Source organism: Catharus ustulatus, chromosome 12 (genome assembly GCF_009819885.2).
Source record: "Catharus ustulatus isolate bCatUst1 chromosome 12, bCatUst1.pri.v2, whole genome shotgun sequence".
NCBI lineage: Eukaryota > Metazoa > Chordata > Aves > Passeriformes > Turdidae > Catharus > Catharus ustulatus.
Window position 1 is genome coordinate 3,117,303 of NC_046232.1, and position 21,270 is coordinate 3,138,572.

A 21,270-nucleotide genomic window follows, 5' to 3' on the forward strand; every position below is an offset into this window, starting at 1 on the left:
CCCTTAAAGGGGCCGCGCTACAACTTCTTAAAGGGGCCACGCTCCCGGCAGAAACGGGTCTGGGTGTCAGCCAAGCCCCAGGTCCCCTCCTGGCTCTCTCCTCGAGCATGGAAACCTCAACGCCCACGGCCCCCAAAAAAAGAAATCGCTGTAGAGCACCCAGCCCTACTGACTCGGCCTTAGGCCCCCTCCCTACGCCAACAGCTGCCTCCCGTCCTCTCAATCCCTCCTTTGAAGCCCTAATCCCTGTACAGCTATTCCAAGCACCCCCTAACCCTAGCAACCTCCTCCACTAGCACCCCCTCAAAACTGCAGCAGAAGGCCCCAGTCCCGGCAGCCCTCCACACCAGACCCCCCTAGTGCCTGCAGACCCCACACCAGACACCCCAAGCCCCGCAGACTCCTGCACCAGATTCCCATCCCAAACCCTAAAGCACTCCACCACTCTTACAAACCTCCTCCCCTCCTGCAGTCCTTCTCCACCCACTCTCCCCCTCCCCCCGCAGGCCCCCTCACCAACCCCCAAGGAGCAGCCCAGCCCGGCAGGTGCTTCAGCTTCTCTTTATTGATGGACAGTTGTGCTCTCCCACCCCAGGGCCCATCAGAGTGCTGGGTGAGGGTGGGGGCTCTGGGGTGGTGGGGGGACACGACTAACACAGGAGACAATGCTGCGAGGGGAGCATGGGAAGCTCTGTGCAACACCCTTCCCCTGCACCATCCCCAAACAAGCAGCTGAGAAAGGCTGATCTGCCTTGGGTCTGGGGAGGCATGTTGCCAGACAGGAGGGGGGAGTAGCAGCTTGCCTCGAGCAAGGAGGGGTCCAGCAGAACCGTTGACCACAAATTGCCTCTTCCCTCCCCAAAACCCCACACCAGGGCCAGGGAAAGGGACATTTCACACTCAGAGGACATCACCAAGAAAGGAGGAGATTCAGCAGCACGCAGGAACCTCCTATGCTGACTCCTACAGACATCAAGGCAGAACTTTTAACTACAGGGAGAAGTTTTTTAAAAAACTAAACACTTCAAGTATATTTTTTCAGTGATTTAAGGTCTCTTGCCCCTGCTGCTGCTGCACTGGGTGGTGTTTAGCAACCTACATCCACTCTAGGGACAAGGAGAACAGCGCAAGCGATGGCTGGTCTACTGCAAGGGGAGACAGAGCAGTGGGGTGGAGGGAGGGGAGGGGGGCAGGGGAAGGAAGGCCCAGTAGGCGCTCAGGGTACGGGCACCACACGCATGGTGTTGGTGTAGCCAGAGCCAGGGCGCCAGCCTGTCAGCACGATCACCAGGTCGCCGCTCTTGAAGAACCCGCGAGCTTTGCCTAGGAAAGAAGAAGGAGGCATCAGAGCCCAGTCCCATCCTGCTTCCTTGCCATGAGGCAGCAGTTTTAATCACCCACTCCCCAAGTCACCAAAGCTGCCTGTGCCACAGCAGTCAGGGCTCCAGGGTATTAAAACCCCACCTTCCTGCTGCCCATCCATCTGACACCCTTCAGCTCTGCTCTGGGGCTCTGCAACACAGAGCTCCAAATTCCACAGCACAGGATTTGGAGGGGGCGAAGGACAGTCAACCCCACTCCAGGCCTCCCTTGTCCCTCAGGAGAGGTGAGAGTCACAGATTCATCACTCACCACCGTAACCCCAACCTGGTCTTCTGTTGGAAACTCCCTAAAGGCAGCTGTGCCGAACCCACCACCCCATTTCCCAATCGGATGTGGTTCTGCTCATGCAACCATCACCCGTTTCCTATCCGGATCCAGTTACCACACAAGCAGCCAGTTCCTCTCTTCCCCTCCCCAGTCCTATCAGTGACCCCAAAGTACCACCGAGGTGCTCAGGGCCACCATATCTCACCAGAGCCATGTCCCAGGGGAGGGGGAGCTGTGCCACTCACCAACATTCATGCCCAGGGTGACACGCAGGTCCACATCCTCAGCCCAGGCGTCCTGAGCAGGGTCTTTGCAGAGCACGGGGAAGATGCCGCGGTACAGGTGGGCCTGGCGTGCCGTCTGCTCATTGCGGGTGATGGCGATGATGGGGGCCCGTGGGCGGTACCGTGACACCAGGTGTGCCGACCTGCAGGGAAAACAGCCACGGTGGGGCTCCACACAGGCAGCACAGACTCCAGAGAGGACGCCTGGGAATGGCCTGTGGGAGCACAGCCGCCCCAAGGTCTGTCTGTCAGCCACGAGTGCTCCCCAAAACTCCTGGGGGAATGTGACCAGTCTCCACAAGAGCCACTTGCCAACCAGCTTGATGCTCTGCTGGACTCCTAGTTAGGCAACTGGGCAGACCACCACTGGCTGTCCCCACTGGTGGTGACCATTTCCTCACCTCCCAGTTTAACAAGTGCCATCAGGGTGTTTTGGTCCCCGAACAAGCCTTTACTTGTCTCTGTTGCTATGTTAGGGTGGCGAGGTGCCATTTATTCTGGCCTCTGCAAGCAGGCCTTGGCATCTCAACAGGGGTCCCTAAAGTTCCCTGTTTTGAGGAGCTTCTGGTTTTCAGGGTGGAAATAGCTGGTGCCAGCAGCGCTGCTCAAAGCATGCCAACAAGGAAGCCATCTGCCTCTCATCTGTGAGCAAACAGGCCAGTTCCTCCACACAGAGCTCTGCTCCTGCACCCCATGGGAAGCAAATGCAACAGAGGCCAAAATTTATATTGGGAAGTTGGGCACAAAAATCTTTAAAATGCCTTAAAACAGCAGCAGCACAGTCCAGGTGAGGGCTAGACTACAGCTTTCCTTTCTCTGAGTACTGCTGAGAGAGAGCATCCGCAAACAGACAGATTCAAACTGCAAGGTTGTGGCAACTGCAACTCCACCTTTCCAATGGACATGCTGGTGTCTCCACTTGCTTTTGCAGCCTCATTTAGTGGAGTCAAGCACAGCAACACTCAGATGCAAAGTTAGCTGCTTAAAGCAGGGGCCAGCAGACAACTCAAAGCACCCAACCACACATACCAGCCCTCTGACAATCCTTCCCACACTGTCCGAGCCACAGATCCAGGAGACTCAGGTACTCACAAGAGTTAACCAAATCCGCAGCTAAAAATACTCAAATATCAGAGTTCAAACCTCTTTAAAAAGGTCATGTGTTAAGGTTGGAACATTTGACAAAGAAACATTAGAAGCACAAGGGTACTCAGAACTCGGTGCTTATAGTTTCCTTGTCACCTCTGTGGAAAGTCATTTTGGAAAGTCATTTTCTGCTCAAAATCATTTTAAGCTGTACATTTTTGTGAAGGTTTCACTGATGGTCCACATCTTCAGGTAGGTGGTGCCCAGCATATACAAGCACATCTCTGCTGCTGCACTACTGTTTTGGTGTGAATCCAGTGTAAGAAATCCCAATTTCCTTCCAGAAAGCAGTCTTGAGACTTATGGTCGGACGTGCTTAGGGAACAGGCAGCTCAGTTCCTCTAGATGGAAGAGCTGATCCGCGAGGCTCCAGCTCCCATTCCACAACTGGAAGAACGAGTCTCTGCTTGGCAGCTGTCACCATTGCTGGACAGAAATCCCAAACTACATTGTTCCAGCACATTTCACCTGCAGCCACTGAGCTCACCTGGTGTCTGCCAGACGCCTGTCTGTGCAGAGAGATTACCTGCAAGCAGGCACAAGGAATCTTGGAAGAAGACCAACATTTTCCATTTTCCTGCCTACCAATCCCAGGCTGCACAGTCCCTCTTCGCCCCTTGGGCTCAGGTAAGCAGGGCTGATTACTCCAAAGTCCAGCAAGGGACCAATAATTTGGATGCTGCCACAAAAGGCCAAAGCCTTGATTAAAAAAAAAAAAAGAAAAATTCTGCGTCTACTGAACTTCTGCCTTTCTCCCTCACTGTTACGTTGATGATTTCTTGCCAAGAACTTTGAATTGAAGCTGCAACACTTATTTTCCCTTGGCTCTTCCAGCTGGTGCCACTGCCACTTGCAGCAGTGAAGTGAGGCTGGGCTCAGAGCTGATGCCACGCTGGCAGAGGCAGGCCGAGGACTCAGAGCGTAGGGATGTGTGTTCATCTCCCAAGGAACCAGCACTGCAGGCACTGCCAGAATATGACTCCACCAGTCTCTCAAAGCCATGTTTTTGGAATCCTCCTTCCCCCACCCTGTCCACAGCAGGCTTGACCTGGGGGCACCTGTCCCCTCCTACCTTCCAGACTTGGTGAGGACAATAATGGCCCCGCTGCAGCACTTGAAGGACGCTTCCACAGCGCCCACAGCAGCGGCCTCGGTGGGGTCGCAGTTGAGTGGGGTCAGACGACGCAGTTCCTCAAACAACTGCCTGTGAAAGATGGCGGCTTCGGCCTCCCGGGCAATCTACAAGAGCAACACGCGTTCGGAGACAACACTCACAGCAGGCACTCAGGCACAGGGCAGGGCGAGGTGCTCCAGCACAGGCTGCCAGATCCATACTGCCAGCCTCTGACACTCATTAATCAGCGAGCCCAGACCAAGCTCACCCCAACAGCACATCCCTGCAGAGGAACCATTTAATTCCCAAGGGTTCTTTTTGGAATGGTGGCACCTCGCCCTGTCAAGCCCACATTCAGATGACACTCATGCCAACTGCCAGGCACTCTCCCTCTGTTCTTGCCTGCTGGGGTCCCTCCCTGGCACAGGGTCAGCTCACACGGCAGTGGTTACTCATGGTTGGCACGGGCAGCAAGCAGCTGGCCAAAGACTGCAGTGTTAGAGTGCAGAGTGTTTTGCCATGGAAAGGGCTGGTCCAAGCCCCTCTCTGAGCCCTACCTGCCAGACTCTGTCAGCACTAGCAGGGCTGCAGCTAAGCACTTAAAAGAGGCCTCCACTGCGCCCGCTGCCATGGCATCAGCAGGGTCCCTGTTGTTAACATTGAGGCGTAAAATTTCTTCGAACAGCTGACGATGAAACATTGCAGCCTCAGCCTCGCGGGCGATCTGCAGGCCCGAGTGGGAGGGAAGGAGGAGAAAAGAGGAAAGAAAAGAAGGAAACATACACCAGAGGAACATGAGATCACGTTAACTTGCTTAATTGTCACAGTAATGCATGCAAGGTGAAGCTTTTTGTCTCTCAGGTTTTGACTTTGCTAAATGCAACCCAGACTAAGATTCACCATACCACGGGACTGGCAGGCCGCAGTCACTGGGCAGGCATTCCAAACATGGCATTTTTGTTCTATCTGGGAGTACCAGCAGAGCTGGCAAACTTTAATTACTTTTCAAGGACCAGAACAAGCCAGCTCAGAGCCAGACCATGCTTTCTCATGGCTGACTATGACTTCCTTGAGAGACTCTTATGCCACCTACCTGCCTGTCTGTGTTCCTACTTGCAATTCTGTAAGAGATTCCAGAATCTCTGGTTTCCTTTCCTAGGCTCCCAACACCACAGTGTGCTGCTGGAAGAGTTTTCATGGAGCCAACAGGCAAGTAACACACTTTGAGTGTCACCCCTGAAGGTGGGAATCTGTTCTCTCAGCCTTGTTACATTTAGTTTAACTTGAGAGTCAATCAAGATTTGGTTTATCTTGAGAGCAAATAAAGATTTAGTTTGAGAGCCAATAGACTGATTTTAACTTGAGAGTCAATCAAGATTTGGTTTATCTTGAGAGCAAATAAAGATTTAGTTTGAGAGCCAATAGACTGATTTTAACTTGAGAGTCAATAAAGCTTCACATCCAAGTGGGATAGCAACTTCCTTTTGGTAATAGGGAAATAAACAGGAACAAGTCTTCCTTACAGGGTTGTCACAGTGTGGATGTTGCGGTGTTTGTACAGTGCCAGATATAGACAGATGAGAGGGACAGAGGCACAACTAAAGGCTTTGTTTCTGGCTGAGCATTTGCAACAGAGGTTCAGCAACCTGTTCATCCCAGAATCCAGGGAATTATCATGTTTAATCATCTCAGACAGCCTGACAACCCGATAAAGAAGGCTTGCAGAGACTAGAAAAACATGCAAAGGTTCACGATCTTCTGAAGGACAACTTCAGCCAGTTATGCCACAAAGTGAGCAGCCATTACACAAAGCATGACAAGTTCACGTTAAATTAGAGACTGACATGCCATTATAGTCAAAGCTCGAGTTAGAAAAATCAGAATTTTGCTACTCTAGTGTTAATTATTTTGCGTGATGCTGGGAATTATCCCTTCCACAGTTATCAGTTTAAGACAAAGTAGTTAAGTATCTTAGTTCTAAAAATAACAGGACACAGGCAGCAGGCCGGAACAGCAGGCCAGTGCCAACTTGTCCTAAAGCATATTGTTACTGCTTGGTTTAGATAAAAGGGGAATATTTGCATCACAACACTTACTCCAAATACAAGAGCTGGAAGCCCGGCAGTTTATTTTCAGCTCCTGGTAAAAAGGCAGCATCTCCATTTAACACAGAGAGCAAACCTGATTTTAGAGAGAAGTCTGCACTCTCCACATGTAATGGAACATGAGAATACAGACATCTGCTTTGACAGTGGCTACAGAGGCACACAGTAATCCTTAACTGCACCCCACAGCTGGATCTGCTCAGACAGGAACAGCTATAGAGAATTTCCAGTTGGTGCATGGGTGGAGATACCAGGGAGGTGGGAGAAAGGAAAATGGAGAGGCTGTTTAAACCTTGGTCCCATCAGGCAGCATAGCATGGCCAGGCTGGGCTTTGAAGTGTGGATCCTGCAGTGGGAATGGGAAGGATGCCCACTCCCACCTACAGCAATCAGCCTTGCCCAGCATTTGGAAGTTTGCCATTGTGCACTTCAGATGGTAACATCCACCTGCTCCAGCCATGCTGCAGATCCCCAGACCACGGTTACTCAGGATATTGCTGCTGGGCTTGACTAACAACAAGTGAATTAACTCAGATGAAAGATCCTCACTGTACTGACATGTGCTCATACCATAAGAATTGGCACCTTGCTGCCTACAACATCTTACATTTAGTAAATCTGTATTTCAATTTCTGCAGTGTTAAAGCCTTCAGTGCTTGTCCAGGGGCCCTGGTGGAATGAACACCATGCCCAGGTCCACAGGAAGAGGGAAGCACATGCAACAGATCCTCAAATCAGGCTACAGGTACAACGCAACCTGCTCAGACCAAAAAATTAATGCCATAATGGAAACCCAAGTGTAAGGTTTGCTGCAGCAAGTTCCCAAGTCTTGGTAGGCGGTCAATCCTCATGATTTAGGGGTTGGAAAAGGAGGGAGAAGCTTTAAGGTGCACTGTTAGAATTCAGCCTGTAAAGTAGCAACACTACTCAATGATCATAAGTTGTATTTTGCATTTGCCTCATGCAAAAAACACCACTCCATATTAAGGTAAAAGATGTTTAGGTAACACACTGCAAACCAACACTGGCTGAGTTGAATAACCTATAGAACTGAATTACAAATAAAACTAGTGGGAGTTAGAACTTGTGAGTTACCACTGCTGATTCACAGCACTGGTAACTGGGGAGCAGCAACGCTCACAGGTACTTGACATCAAGCTTTTTTCAGCTGAAACATGAGCTTGAAGCAGAGCAGAGGTTTCTGGCAGTTCAGGCATTTAAAAATCTGGTGCTGTCAATACTCATGCAACAAGCCCCCCAGCCCAGCACACAGCAGGTGCTGAATGCAACACTGCTGTAAATCACCCCCAGGAGCCTCCCCACTCCCTCCCATGCAGGACTCGGCCAAAGCCTTTCATTACCTATAGATACACTGCTTAAAGCAGCTCCTTGACCCTGTAGAAGTTTAAGGCATTTAATATGCCACTGCAATAGAACATTGGATTAAATTTCTATTGAGTTAACCGCAAAAAAACCCAGGAAGTTCTGCATCTCAGCACTGCAGAGCAGCTGTCAGCTCTGCCTGGCAAATCTGGAGCACACAAAGTGAGATGCCAGGCCCTCAGGACCATGTTTGTTCAAAAAATAAAATCACCCACAGCAGAGTGAGTAAGGAAATCAGATGAGTTAAGAAAAGGTTATTTTAGGTAGCTGGGTCCATTTAGGCCTTTGAGTGACCAGCTCAGGTGGCCAAGAGCAAGGTGGGTCCCTGTGCCCAGCGGGCAGGCAGTACTCACAGCATGCTGCATGCGCACAGCCTCCAGGGGATAGTCTCCCTTGGCTGTTTCCCCGGACAGCATGATGCAGTCCGCTCCGTCCAGGACGGCGTTGGCGACATCGCTGCCCTCAGCACGTGTCGGGCGAGGCTTCTTGATCATGCTTTCCAGCATCTGGGAGAAAACAAACCCACAGAGATCTACAGTAGCTGCACTTCAGTGCTCCTCATGACTTGGGTAGAAAGTAGGATACAATCTAAGGACTACAGTTCTCCACAGGTATAGAATAGAGAGGGGGTCTGGTCCCAAAACCAGCCTCCACCAGTAAGGAAAACAACCCATTCCATTTTATGCTCATTCCACATTTACTCCTTTTCCAGGGAGATTTAAGCCACACAACATCCCAGACAAAATACTCCAACCTTCAACTTCAACTTCTCAGCACAAGGCTTGGTTCAGGGAACTCAGAGCTCTTTAGAGCAGTGTGGCATTAGACATATTTATGGAAAGCTCAAATCCAGTCATACATTCCCTAATTTGGGAATTTTATCATCTAGAAATCGAAGAGCAGGGTCTGCACCAATGAAGTCACCTTCTCCCAACACAAGATTTCAAACGCTTTTGACAGTATGTACAGGGTAGTAAACTCAGAACAGTTAACAAGAGTGGAAAACAAGACAGTTTTCCATAAAATTTTCTTTCCAATCCCTTTCCACACCCCAAGTCTGGCCAGCTCTCCTGTCTTCCTCAGGTGCTAAGCTTCCCCCCAGCTGGAGCTCACCACTTGTTTAAACACCATTTGCTTCACCCACGGGACAGTGCCTGACACTGTGTTTTAGCTGCATTTCTGTAGCAGTACAGGAAGAAGGAGCATATGCTATTGTAAGTCTAGAACCTTGTTTAATGACCACTTCCACAGCCTGTGTGCAGAGCAAGGAAACCAGTCCCACCAGGGCTTGAGGAGTGTGCACATGATCCCTACCACTCCTAGAAAAAGGAGATGGATCCTTTACTCAGTTCCTTCTGAAGCTGAAGCGTGGGTATATTTTCTAAGATACCTGGGGACCCCAGCAAATCTTCCCCGTCAGGCAGAGACTGCTGCCACAAGATGCCAAGGAAAACCATGTGCCATTTTTTCTCCATGAATTTGCAAGCTCAACCCCAAAGGCTCATTACCACATGACATTTTGAGGTGTATAACCTTTAGCAAGAGGTCCCATAACCTAAACTGAAGACCCCAAACACAGAAACACCTAAATATGAGCTTTTCAGCTACGAGCAAAACCTCTCTGCATCTCACTCTTTAACCAATGCCATCAACCCACAGCTGCCCCCATCATTCCCTTCCAGCTAGACTCTGGCAGTGAGGAGCCAAAGGTGACGCTTCCAGTACCTGAGTGGCACAGATGATGGGTTTGCCAGCCCTGTTGCAGCGCCCAATCATCATCTTCTGGGCGAGGAAGACTTTTTCAGCTGGGATCTCGATTCCCAGGTCACCGCGGGCCACCATAATGCCATCACTGGCCTCCATGATCTCATCAAACCTGACAGCAAGAGAAGAGCTCTTATCCTATTTGTTCGGCAAAGCACATTCCCATCTGTCTGTCCTCCTCTGAAAGGAGCACACATGCTCGTCATGGGCTGTCTAGGCCTCTTGCAATGTCAAAGAAGGAGGAAGAAAACCAGAAGCAAGGCACAGTACATATTCAGTGTTACACAAAGCTGCCTGAAGCTACAAAAGGAGTGTGAGTTACCTTATTTCAGTGTGACAAACCCAAAGCATCCCCTGCACAAAGCTCACCTGCGCACACCCTCGTGGTTCTCGATCTTGCTGATGATCTTGATGTTCTTTCCCTTTTCTCCCAGCACCTTCCTGACAGCGTGGACATCAGAAGCCTTGCGGATGAAGGAAGCAAACACCATATCCACGTTCTGCTCCACACCGAATTTTAAGTCCTGAATGTCCTTTTCAGAGACAGCGGGCAGGTCGACGGCAGCGCCGGGCAGGTTCACACCCTTCTTGCTGCCGAGCATGCCCCCGTTCTCAACCTCCGTCATGACATAGTCCTTCCCTAAAACAGAGTTCCCATGGTCAGTGTTTACAGGATAGCTCCAGCTACCAGCTCCCACACCACCCCCCAGCCTGGGAACTGTAGTGCCAACAGCAGTACACACGATAAACACATCCCATCTCTTTAGAGCATTGCTGTACCACACAAGTTTGCAATTTACCCTTGGGAACATGATAGATTGGTCTAAAACAACTTCTAGGCTTCTCCTGGATAAGATATCAGCTGTTCCCTGCAGGAGGCTGGGATTGCCTCCCCCCAAGAAAAGCTAGCAGGTTACAGTTTTGCACACAGAACCCTGCAACAGCAAACTGAGCGACCCAAAAGCCTCACTTCCCACTCCCTACACGCTCACAGATAAGAGGCTTGAGGCTAGAGCACTTTACACAGCACTATAAAGAGAGTATCACAGAAATAACCTTGCCTCTACATTACCAGTTAAAACTAGTTCTGTCTCTAACTACAGAATCCAGGGCCTGTGCTGTAGAACTAGTTAAATCTTGCTTTAAGAGCATGAATTACCCTGGATCATCATGAGCCCGTGGTATGGCCCTACCACACATTCCCCTTTGAAGATGGTTTAGATGCCAGCCCAGTGAAACCCAGCTGAAGTTAGTTTTTGCAAAGTTCCTACAGCTGAGACAGAAGTTTAGCTCAAAGTCTCACTACACCATCAAGAACCACATTCTCCTTTCTTCAACACACAACTGCAAGCTAAGAAACGGTTACTGGAAGGAAAGCACAAGCATGTGCTAAGGAAAACTCTAACAGGCAGAGCTGAAATGGCTGTTACCCACCTTTCTCCTTTACCAGCAAAGAAATCAGACCATCATCCACGTAGATTTTGCTGCCAACTTCTACAACTTTGGTGAGATTCTTGTAGTCCAGCCACAGCGTGTTCTCATCACAGTTCTCCATGAAGGCATCGTCCAGCGTCACTTTGAGCTGTGCGCCCTTCTTCAGCTCCACTTCTGCTGTGCCACTCTGTGTGGCAACAAAACCAGTAAAAACCAGCACACCACCACACTGCAGCTCACAGTAGTTTGTCAGAACTTTTGGGAGGTGGTTTGTTACCTCCTTTTCTATGATCTTTTTTCTTTGGAAATGGCCACAGGCTTAACACTATTGATTCTATGTGGTGAAAGAAGTGGGATAAAAAAAGCACAACTTACTCCCTTAATGAGTCCAGTTCGGATTTCAGGTCCCTTGGTGTCCAGTGCAATAGCCACAGGTCTGTAGGTGATGGGATCAGAGGCAAAGCTCTCTGTGGCTTCTCGCACATTCTTGATTGTGCCCTCATGATACTGGAAAGAAAAAAAAAAAAGATGGAAATATTAAAGCTGGTTCTACCCTGCTGCAACCCTAGAGGCTTGCCCAAGATGACAGTTTCAGTTCTACCTTCAAAAATTTAACCCAGATAGTATCTTTTTAATCCATTCCCATATTTTTTATTCCAATAATAAAGCAGACTGCAAGGATACAAGGGCCTTGCTGCCACAAAGGTGGAATCTGGAAGTTATCTGGTGTGCCCTCAGCTCTAATTCCAGAAGGACAACTCAAGGAGACAGTCTCGAGGTCTGGCTGAAGTGATTTTCCATGAGGACACACACATCTGCCAATTGAAGATGGCTCACCAACCAAGAGGCCTTTAAGGGTAACTTTTGGAAAAGTTTTCCTGAACACCTGCCTATTCAACACAGCAGAATATTCACAGCACCAGCAGCTGGATAATTGTGTGCATTGAAAGCAACCTGATGGCAGAATAATGTCAAAATATCACACACAGCTGTTCTCCTCCCATCAGAGCAAGGGAAGATGCCTCTCTGCACTGATAGCTCCCACACACTTCCAGCTTTACTCACTATCAGTCCTGCAGGTGGACAGGCTTTCACTCTTAGCCTAAATTCCCACAGATAAAGGATTTGCTAAAATAATGTTATCTGTGTAAATATTTACAGTTTATTTCCAGAGTCAAAGCAATCACAGACAGTTCAATATTGCAGTACCACACATCTGGCTTCCAAACTTTGTCTGCGAGACCATTTTGCTAAACACTGCCAGTTTTAACATAGTTCTATGACAAAACCCATCCCAACTTCCTCAAATGTGCTACAGATAGCCAGCAGATCAATTTACTTTGCTTGTTTAAACAACATTAAGAGATAACCTTAGCTACTTACAACTAGTCCGAGTTGCGCAACACTTGGAGTTCAGTAGATACGACATACCCTTTCCTTTCCGCGCCACATGGACTGATGGAGTTTGACCTGACTCACCTGGAACACGCGATTCCCTCATGCCACTCAGCCACCCCAACACGAGCCCTCCACGCTGACTGTGGTATCTTGGAGACGATAAGTCAGTACCAGGAAGGTGAGGCCAGAAAAAGCCATGCTAAAGTTCATATGTGTGCCCTGAGCCAGAAACACCTAACAGCTGATAACTCTTTATAGCACAAATGAGTCAGTTTATTGACTGAGTGTGCAAGCTGGAACTGAGACGACCCTGACCCTCCCAGGCACTGCAGCTAGGGTGGATGCAGCACCGGAAATACGCTCCAGCAGTTCCTCAACACTTATCTAAACCAAATCATCTGGTATTTTTCCATTTTAGTTTGATATCAAGGATCACCAAGTCAGACTCCCTAGGAGCTAGTTAAGTTACACATGCAGAACAGGAATGCAGGCAGAACTGGAGGTAAAAGCTATTTTTATTCTTCATAAAAAGGAGCCAGGCAGGTGCCAAAACACCTCTGTTAAAGCTCAAGCCCTGGTAAATGCTTTGGGGTACACATGAGAACTGAAGGACTTTTTTGAAGATGGAAATTCTTTGGGGTTTCACTGGAAATGAGCATTTTGGAGGAGCCAGGATGGGACACAAACTAGGACTCACTATGGCTGATGGTAACAGTCTGCAGTTGACAGCCACATCAGAGCCAGCAGTTGGCTTTTTTGGTGTGAAATGTGCAATTAGACCTCACACAAAACAGAAGGACCTCAGCCAAGTTCACAGACCACAGCAACTGGGCAATAACAGTGTGAGAATTGCCAGTGGCAGCCTGTCCACCAATCCCTGATGCGTTACCTGGCCCAAGATCCACCCAGCTGCAAGGATTTGACTCCTGGGACGCAATTACTCCACACTAGTCTTTCTCCAGGATGATTTCCCAACTGCAAGGCATGCACCGACACTATCCCAGGGTGGTTAGTCAAGGTCTGATGGCTGCCCACAGTTAAGTATCAGCCCTTTTGATCCTGGCACTGCCCTGTGCCCATTAAAGGCCACCAGGGTGAGAGGCCAAGCTGTTACACACCATGAGGCTCATGGGTCACTAAGTAAAGCCACCTACAGCTGCTACTGGGTGACATTTTGAAAGCTGGGGTCAAAAAAATAAAAAGGCAAAACAACTCCTCAGCAGAATGGGATCCTCAGCTCCTCCAGTATCACAGCTCAGAATCTCAACTATTTATAGCAATAAGGGCTTGACTGTCATGGAGTGTTGATTTCCTTTGACCTTATTCTTCTAAGCTCACCACACCATGTCCCAAGCTCCATGGTGGGACCTTCCAGAGTGCCAAGAATGTACCCAGAGCAGCTGGTTAGCCAGAAAATCCATTAACCCATTCTCCCAACTGAGCATAGTAATTGCATCAAATCACTAATAACAGATGCCTTTTGATCAGGGTAATTCATTAACTGCCAGCTTGCAAAACCCCCAGCAATGAAACAAGAAGTGAGATTAACTGATAGTGTGACCTCCTGCAGAGGAATAAAACAGGGACAGGTATTCTCAGCTTCTGCTACTCACTGGGAAGCAGCAGCTCTGGGAACAGCACAATGTGAGGAAGAACTGAAGGATTTCATGGCAAGCAGTTGGCAGACAGTGTCAAATACCAGTTACCTGGCTCCCCACACTACATGGCACGGTGTGGAATTGAATTGCTTTCAAAATGGCTCAAAAATACACTTCAGTGTTATTAACAGTGACACAGGCTCAGTATGGATAACCAGCATACTTCCCCCAAAAGCAGCCATTTGACCTTCCCACATCAAGGATGGTCTCGATTAAGCTGGATTTCCTTTCCCTCTAAGGGACAGGAGCAGCAGACACACTGGGGCCATAGCAGCTCAGACCCCACCCTTACCTCATGGGTGCCATGAGAGAAGTTGAGGCGGGCAACATTCATTCCAGATTTAATCATTTCCTTCAGTTTCTCCACAGAACGGGAGGCTGGGCCTAGGAGGAAGAAATTGAACACTAACTTTAAAAAAATAATGAGGTAACCCACACAGACCAGGATGTTTCATGTGGAAGAGACAATGTAAATGGATACAGCATTACTCAGTGCTGCAGCACCAAATATTGTTTTAACTTGCCCACAGAGTGTAGCAGAACCCAAGCGATTCCCATATCCCTGGATACTGGATTCAGTCCCAGCAGTAACACAGGTTAGGCAAACATGGGAAAATCAGGTTCCTTCACCACACAAGTTCAGCCCTGGCAAGGGATGAAAGCCAGATCCCTCTCACAATTTTCCTAATAAGTTTCACCAAGGCATGGGCTCCTAGCTGCAATTCTCTCCTATCGAGGAATGGCCTACCAATGGTGCAGATGATGCCGGTGTTTCTGGCAATGGTTGGCTCCGAGTCGATGTCCAGGCGGCACATGTGCTCCAGGAAGGTGTCTGCCATGGCAGCATGCAGCTGCTGGGTCTGGATGAAAGCAGTCCCTGCATCGTGGTGCTTCGACATGATCGCTTGATTCCTGTGTCTGGAAGGGAAGAAAGTGGTGCCAGGTTTGGGAATCACCCACACCAACTTACCCAGCAAGCAGAGACACCAAGACAACCACGTGATGAATATGGAGATAACAAGAAAGCTGCTACTGGGTCAAACTATCTTTATGTTCCTATTTGAGATTCCTAACAGGCAAGGCATGTTTCTATTTCCATGTCATCCCCCACATGGACCACCCAAAGCTCACCTGCCTTCTATGCAGATGTTCCCTTCATAGCTTCTCTTCATTGCCAGTCTTCCCTTGGAGCTACACAACGCAACAAAATTCAAGCACTTGAGTGCACAGGCAGAGGTTCTGCCTCCTCCCTCCCAGCTCTCCACTCATTTCTCCTACAGGCCCCAACTGCACTTCCCATCCCACTTGGGACCAGGGCAGCTCAGCACTGGTGTGACTGCAGCATGCCCAGACACGGGCAACCTTCTGCCCAGGAGCACCTAATCACAGCAAAGTCCACATAACCTAACCCCCATCTTTTAAGTCTGGACAAGAAAGCAGACTTGAGTTGATTAAACACAACACTTTGGCACAGAACACATAAAAGACTGAAGATTTAATACACTCAGAATCCCTCTTTGACTGAGGATGTTGCAGGTTTCCCCCTCACCCTGCACTCCCCTTCACCTACAGCACCAGAAATTTATCATAAGGTTTAAAAATGGTTGTATTTTTCAACATTTGGATTAAAAAACTTCTCTGAACTCAGGCTGCTGGCCTCCTCTGGACTAGAGAGTCTCCCCAACAGCAGGACCAGCCTATTACTTCAGGAAACTATCCTTCAAAGAAGAAGCTGAGCTGAAGCTTAACAGTCCACTGGGATGGGAGGACACTCATTTCACAGCAGTGCTGGTGCCCCAGGCATTTCCAATTGCAAAAATTTTGTTCTTAAGTAGTAATGGCCATTCAAAGCTTTGTCTCTCAGACCTGGCCAGACTAAAATCCCAGCATTACAAAAGGCTCCGGTAAAAGAGTGATGCAAGGTGGTGGCTGTTGGCATGGGCAGATCACTCATTTTGCCTTTAAAGATAGGTTTAACTTCAAACTACATGCCCTGGGCACACGGATGACACTCAGAGCAGGTGTGAGATGCCTTCATCTCCAAGATGTGCTTATAGAAACATGGGCTGGGGCTCAGCTAAAAGCTGGGACAGAGGAGGAACAGAACAGGACTTTTGTTCTGCCCACCCCAGGCGGACAAAGTCCACAAATAAAACACAGAATGTTGTGAGGAGCCAGCTCAGCACATACAGTTTTCAGACAGAGGCACCAATAAACCCAAAAACTCTGTCAAAGCTGGCACTGAGCACAGTGAAGGGCAGACCATGCCCTGCTAGGCTGCCTGGTGCCGTCCTGGTGCCACAGCAGCCCTGCTGCCTGGCCCCGATGCTCCTCCCCTGCTCCACAGCCCTCCCTCATGTACGTGCAGATCCTCTCGCAGGCAGCCCTGACTCACCCTCACCACACTGCCATGCGCCACAGAGCAGCCAGGCCAGCAAAAACCATAATTTGACCTGGCAAAGCCTCTTTTCCTTTAGCCCTGCCAGAAGCTGCTGATTCACTGGAGTCACTACAAGAAGGTCTGCCCACATAAAAAGCCCAACGAAGTCTAATTATTATAGGAAAAGCCTCTGGTCAGTCCTAAAACATTGTGTTTCAGCCCTCGAACACTTGCTGTTGCACCCTCTGACACCTGCAGAGCAGTGTCAGCTTCCCTGGATGAAAAAAAAAAAAAGAAAAAAAAAGCCTTTGCTGGGAAATCACCTCCACACACAGGGAGTCAGGTTTGCACAGCTTCTAGGAACAAGAGGAATATGAAACAGTGGTATCCCAACACAGAAACCACAGCCATAGCACGACTTGGAAGTTTATAAAAAATAGTCAAGTGAATTTTCCCTGCCTCATGGAAATCCCCCACCCACTCAAGTCACTTGCAAATACAATTTTAACACCCTTGAAGTCTTTATAAGAGAAAGGAATAGTTCACTTCCCAGCCAGAATCCCCTTCACAAGATTCTCCAGCAGTTCAAAAGGCTCCAAAAAATTAACCACAGACACAGTGACCTTGTCCAGGGGCGAGAGCAGAAACACAGCAGCCAGAAAGTATTCCAAACACCCATCTATCCACAGCAGCGTGCCCACGACCACCAGGAGTCTTTGTAATACTCCCTCCTGCCTTCCATTTACAAAGCATCGACTGAATTTTACTGGAATGGCCAGTCTCATATTTATAACAGGAATGTCTGGAATTCCCCACTGCTCTGCTTTTTTTAACATCAGAGGAACAAGGACTTTAAGGACACCAGAGAACACAGAGCACTCAGTCTGGGCAGAGTGAGGAAGAGGGGGATGAGCAATACCCTACAACATCTGAATGTTTCCAGCCCTGAATAAACCTGAATTCATTCCTCAAGGAATAACGATTAAATCCCCAAATCTACCACTCAGCCTGTCCATGCTTCAGGCAGGGTGTCCCAATGATGTCTGGTATCTCCCCAGCTCCTGAATATTCTAGACTAAGCTATCTGAGGTCGGGACTGAGTTTCACTGTAGCCAGGTGACTAATTCCAGCCAGCTCATGGCATGGGTCAGATGAGAGAAAGCCTAAATTCATGGTTTCTCCAGATACGCCCCTTGGGGATAGAGAAAAGAGGGAGCAGCAATCCCCACCCAGGGCCAAGTCTCTGCTGCTACTGGTGACAGGGAAGTAGATACTGCAGCAGGGGCTGTCCCTAGGCCACAGCAGCAGAGCTGTGTCACTGCCTGCAGGAATTCCAGCCAGAAGGCTCCCAGGGGGCGATGATCCAGAATTTACTGGTCAGCCTCACTTACACAACCTCATGGATGCTGCAGAACAAGGCTGCTCATGCCCAGTGTCCCTGCCCAGAGGCAGAAATGGTTTGAATTAGTGCTCAGGGCAGGGTTATGAAACCAAGCAGGCCTTCAGATTCCCAGAAGAAGCCTAGAAAAACATCAGCTTTGCTCATTCCAGAAGCTAAAGGCACTCAACAACAGAGAAATGCAGCTCTGTAGAAAAGCAGGTTTTTACCCTGGTCTGGCATCCCCTCTCCCAGGGAAGGAGGAAGGACAGTACATCCCTGCCAGGCAACTGGTGCCAGACGTGGTGTCTCGCCCTTACATAAGGACAAAATGGCCACCCCAAAACTCCACCCCTTTTCTGCAAGCCTGGATGGAACCCAGGAGCCACCACCGGTTCCTGGCTGGCCGACACTCTCCCCAGTATCAGTACACAGATCCACGGTAGAAGAGATCCACAACGGAGATTCCTCTCCAGTTTTCTGGCAATGGCGAACAGGAAGGTCAGGCTGGCTCCCCATGTGCTGCTGGCTCAGCTGTGCATTTGCTGAGCTGCCCTCCCTGGAAGGCTTAACTAAAAAAATAAAGAGGAGGTGGCAAGCATCGGATGTTTGGTGACGAGAAAGACTTATCTCGAGGGTATTTGTAGGACAGGCCTATAGGCTTAACCTTGCAGAGGACAAGGAGCCTTTAGACTTGGCAAAAAGCACCTGGCTGCCTTCAGGCAAGCTGTAAAAACCTGCTTTACACAATAAAAGAAACCCAGGGGGTTTTCTTTTCACATTTAACTAGGCAGAAGCATAGACCACTGTGCTGCATCCCCACTCCAGGATGGAGATTGCTGCACGTGGCAGCGCCCCGGTACTGCAGCCCCATTCCCTACGTGCCATCCATCACCACCCACTGCAGCTCCATCTTCCCCCGGGAGAAGAGCGGCCAGGAGGAGATAAAGGACCGAGCACGTGCTCCAGATGGCCTGGGAAACGTCTTGGTCCCATCAAATTAAATTATAACTTGTTGGGTGGAAGTGGAATTAAGTTCGGCGGTGGATCACTCTGGCTAAAAGCAATAAATGAAGGTTTTAATAGTAGCTTTACATGGATAAATGAGTAGGTAATTAAAAAAAAAAACCGCAGGCCGCTGCAGACTCTCCAAGCTCTTTAACTAGTGCAAGTAAGTTTCTCAGAAGGCTTTCACAGACAGAAGTCCCCGGTTCAAGCACGTGGCTCGCAGCAGTGCTTCCTGCCTCGCACAAAAACCTTCTGCTTAATCCGGTGATGGGCTGGAAACCTGCCGGCACCAGCACAGCCCATTAATCTATCGGACCCCTTTATATTAGCCGGAATTCTTCTCTTTAAAGGGCATCTCGGACACGCAATTACACTCTTCAGATTTTTTTTTAATTAAGCACTTTTAATTGCACTAGTCTTCGGACGTGGCTGAGTAACGAAAAACCTCTTTGTCGTTGCACCTTTGAGCCAAGGCAAGTCACGATGAGCAGCAGCATTAAAGTTAACACTTTAATATTACAAAAACCGCCACAAAATAGTGATTTTTTTTTTGTTAACCTGGGCCTCACCGATACTGAACAGAATTTTTGCCTTATCAGAACAAAAGCAGGTTTTTAGAGACTGCTGTATACTTTTTATAGTCTGAGGAGACAGTCGGGAGGTTGCCATTGTCCGCCGACAAAAGCGCTATTCATGCCCTGGTAGCTCTGCAAAAGGGGTTTAAACACGTTTGAAAAGGTTTCACAGTTCAAGAAACTGTCCAAATCAACTGGACGTGTTTAAGCAGGCACAATTAAGAGAGAAGATTAATTCAGAAGGGGCCTTCTCTTCCCGGGGGGGCGCGGGAAGAGGCTGCAGCATCAGTGGCGAGCGCAGTGAGCCGTACGCTGATTTAAACTGATGCCCTTTAGGGAACTGCCGGCTCTTACGTGAGTGCAGGCACAGGACGGGGGGGCTGGGGGGGGGGCGCGGCGGCCTAGCGCCTCACTCCGTCTGCCTCTGACTCAGCCTGCCAGCAGCTCTGCCGGCGCAGCTTCGCCGGCACTGCCCAGCCTGCAGGCACGGGGCAGACCCGCGGCGGCGCCCCGCGGAACGGCACGGCCGCCGGGCACACGCGGGGCTCCCCGCTCTGCACGCCCCACTTCACTCACCCGGCGCTCGCAGCCCAGACCGGACCGGACCCCCGCCGCCCCACCCGGGCCCGGAGTGGCCGTTTCCCGGTGAGGGCCGCAGGAGGACGCCTGGAGCGGGCATTCCCTTGCGCGGGATCGGAAAGGATGCTCGGAGCGGGCGCTCCCCAGTGCTGGGTCACGAGGGGATGCTCGGAAAGGGCGTTCCCTGTTGCAGGATCTTGGGGGAATGCTCGAGGAGATAGAGGAGGGGACGCGAGGCCGGGGCCGCCGGTGGCCACGAGGTCGGCGTCGCGAGCCCCCTCCTCAAAACCGTCCCATAGGGCGCGCGCCCCCTCCCCTCAGCCGCCGCCCGGAGGGACCCTCTCCCTGCGGCGGAAATATGGGGATAACAGTGGTACTAGCATGGCCTGACCCACCACTGGGTGCCCCTCGGGCCGCCGTTACCTGCCGCTCTTCAGCCACGCCCCGGTCCGATCCTCCCTCTCCGAGCGCCGCCGCTGCTCTGCGCACTGCCCCCCACGCCCCGCCAAGGTGATCCCGGCCTGCCGCAGCACCGCCCCCCAAGGATCCCTCCGCCGCCCGCTCTGCCGGGGGCCACAAGGGTGGGGCGCCGGAGCTACTTTCACGGGCGGACGCACAAAGCACGCGGGGGTGGAGCTTGAGTCACAGCACGCCCCAGCCGGCCAATGAGGGGGCGGTGCAGCCGTCGCGCGCGCGGACGTCGCCTTAAAGGCACAGCGGCCCGGCACGATGCTCTTAAAGGGGCCGTGGCCCCCAACTCGCACCAAGCTCTCCAATCCACATTGGCCCCGCCCAACTCACACCGAGCCCCCCCAACTCGCACGTACACACTCAGCTCACACCGACTATCCAACTCACACCGAGCCTCCAGCTCACACCTCAGGGGTCCCTCACTCTGAAGAGCAGCAGCTCTGGGTGTTTTGGGGTGCTGTGGAGGATTCCAATGGGGAGGGACACTGGGGACCAATATAGAATCTCTGTAGTGGGGCCACGAGGATTAAATTCTGGGGACACTGGGGACACGAGGAGATGTTGGCGACATAGTGCTGGGGACGCTGAGGACACTGTGCTGGGGTCAATGACAGACCAAGCTGGAGATGCTGGGGACACAGGAGGTGCTGTGCCGGGGACGCTGGGGCCACTGTCTCAGCTGTGTGGTGACCCAACACGGACATCGTATGCCAAATTCATGAAGGCTCTTGGCTGGTAATAGTGGGGACCCCATGCTGGAGATACTGGGGACACGGTCCCAGAACCATGCCAGTGACCCATGACAGTGGCTCCACACTTGCACCATGGTGACACTGAGGACATGCCATTAACACAAGGACCTGCCACACAGACCCTGTGCTGGACTGTAGGGACAGAGTGCCAGCCATCTGGGGACCCAAAATGGTTACTGTATGGTGGGACC

At 50.5% G+C, this 21,270-nt stretch overlaps 1 protein-coding gene across 3 annotated transcripts; it reads right to left on the reverse strand.

Moving 5' to 3' along the window:
- Positions 1–542: 542 nt before the first annotated feature.
- Positions 543–20,384, reverse strand: PKM (pyruvate kinase M1/2). 3 transcript variants are annotated; one of them, XM_033070445.2, is made up of 12 exons: positions 20,280–20,373; positions 15,068–15,127; positions 14,685–14,854; positions 14,229–14,320; positions 11,256–11,387; positions 10,881–11,067; positions 9,816–10,086; positions 9,408–9,558; positions 8,036–8,188; positions 4,153–4,319; positions 1,896–2,077; positions 543–1,323 (listed from the first exon to the last, which is right to left on the reverse strand). In XM_033070445.2, the coding sequence occupies exons 2-12, from the start codon at positions 15,106–15,108 to the stop codon at positions 1,217–1,219; spliced, it is 1,653 nt and encodes a 550-aa protein (XP_032926336.1). In that variant the 5' UTR covers positions 15,109–15,127; positions 20,280–20,373; the 3' UTR covers positions 543–1,216. The 3 variants fall into 3 exon arrangements, with proteins under 3 accessions (XP_032926336.1, XP_032926337.1, XP_032926338.1); XM_033070446.2 differs by lacking the exon at positions 4,153–4,319 and adding an exon at positions 4,752–4,918 and having other exon boundaries at positions 20,280–20,320; XM_033070447.2 differs by lacking the exon at positions 15,068–15,127 and having other exon boundaries at positions 20,280–20,384.
- Positions 20,385–21,270: the final 886 nt, after the last annotated feature.

Bases quoted from the DNA above. Each gene is read 5' to 3' on its own strand.
- PKM (XM_033070445.2), bottom strand. From the start codon at position 15,108: ATGAAGAGAAGCTATGAAGGGAACATCTGCATAGAAGGCAG. The intron at 14,855-15,067 runs GTGAGCTTTGGG...CTTCCCTTCCAG, and splicing joins AACATCTGCATAGAAGGCAG to ACACAGGAATCAAGCGATCA. The intron at 11,068-11,255 runs GTAAGTTGTGCT...GTTGCCACACAG, and splicing joins GAACTGGACTCATTAAGGGA to AGTGGCACAGCAGAAGTGGA.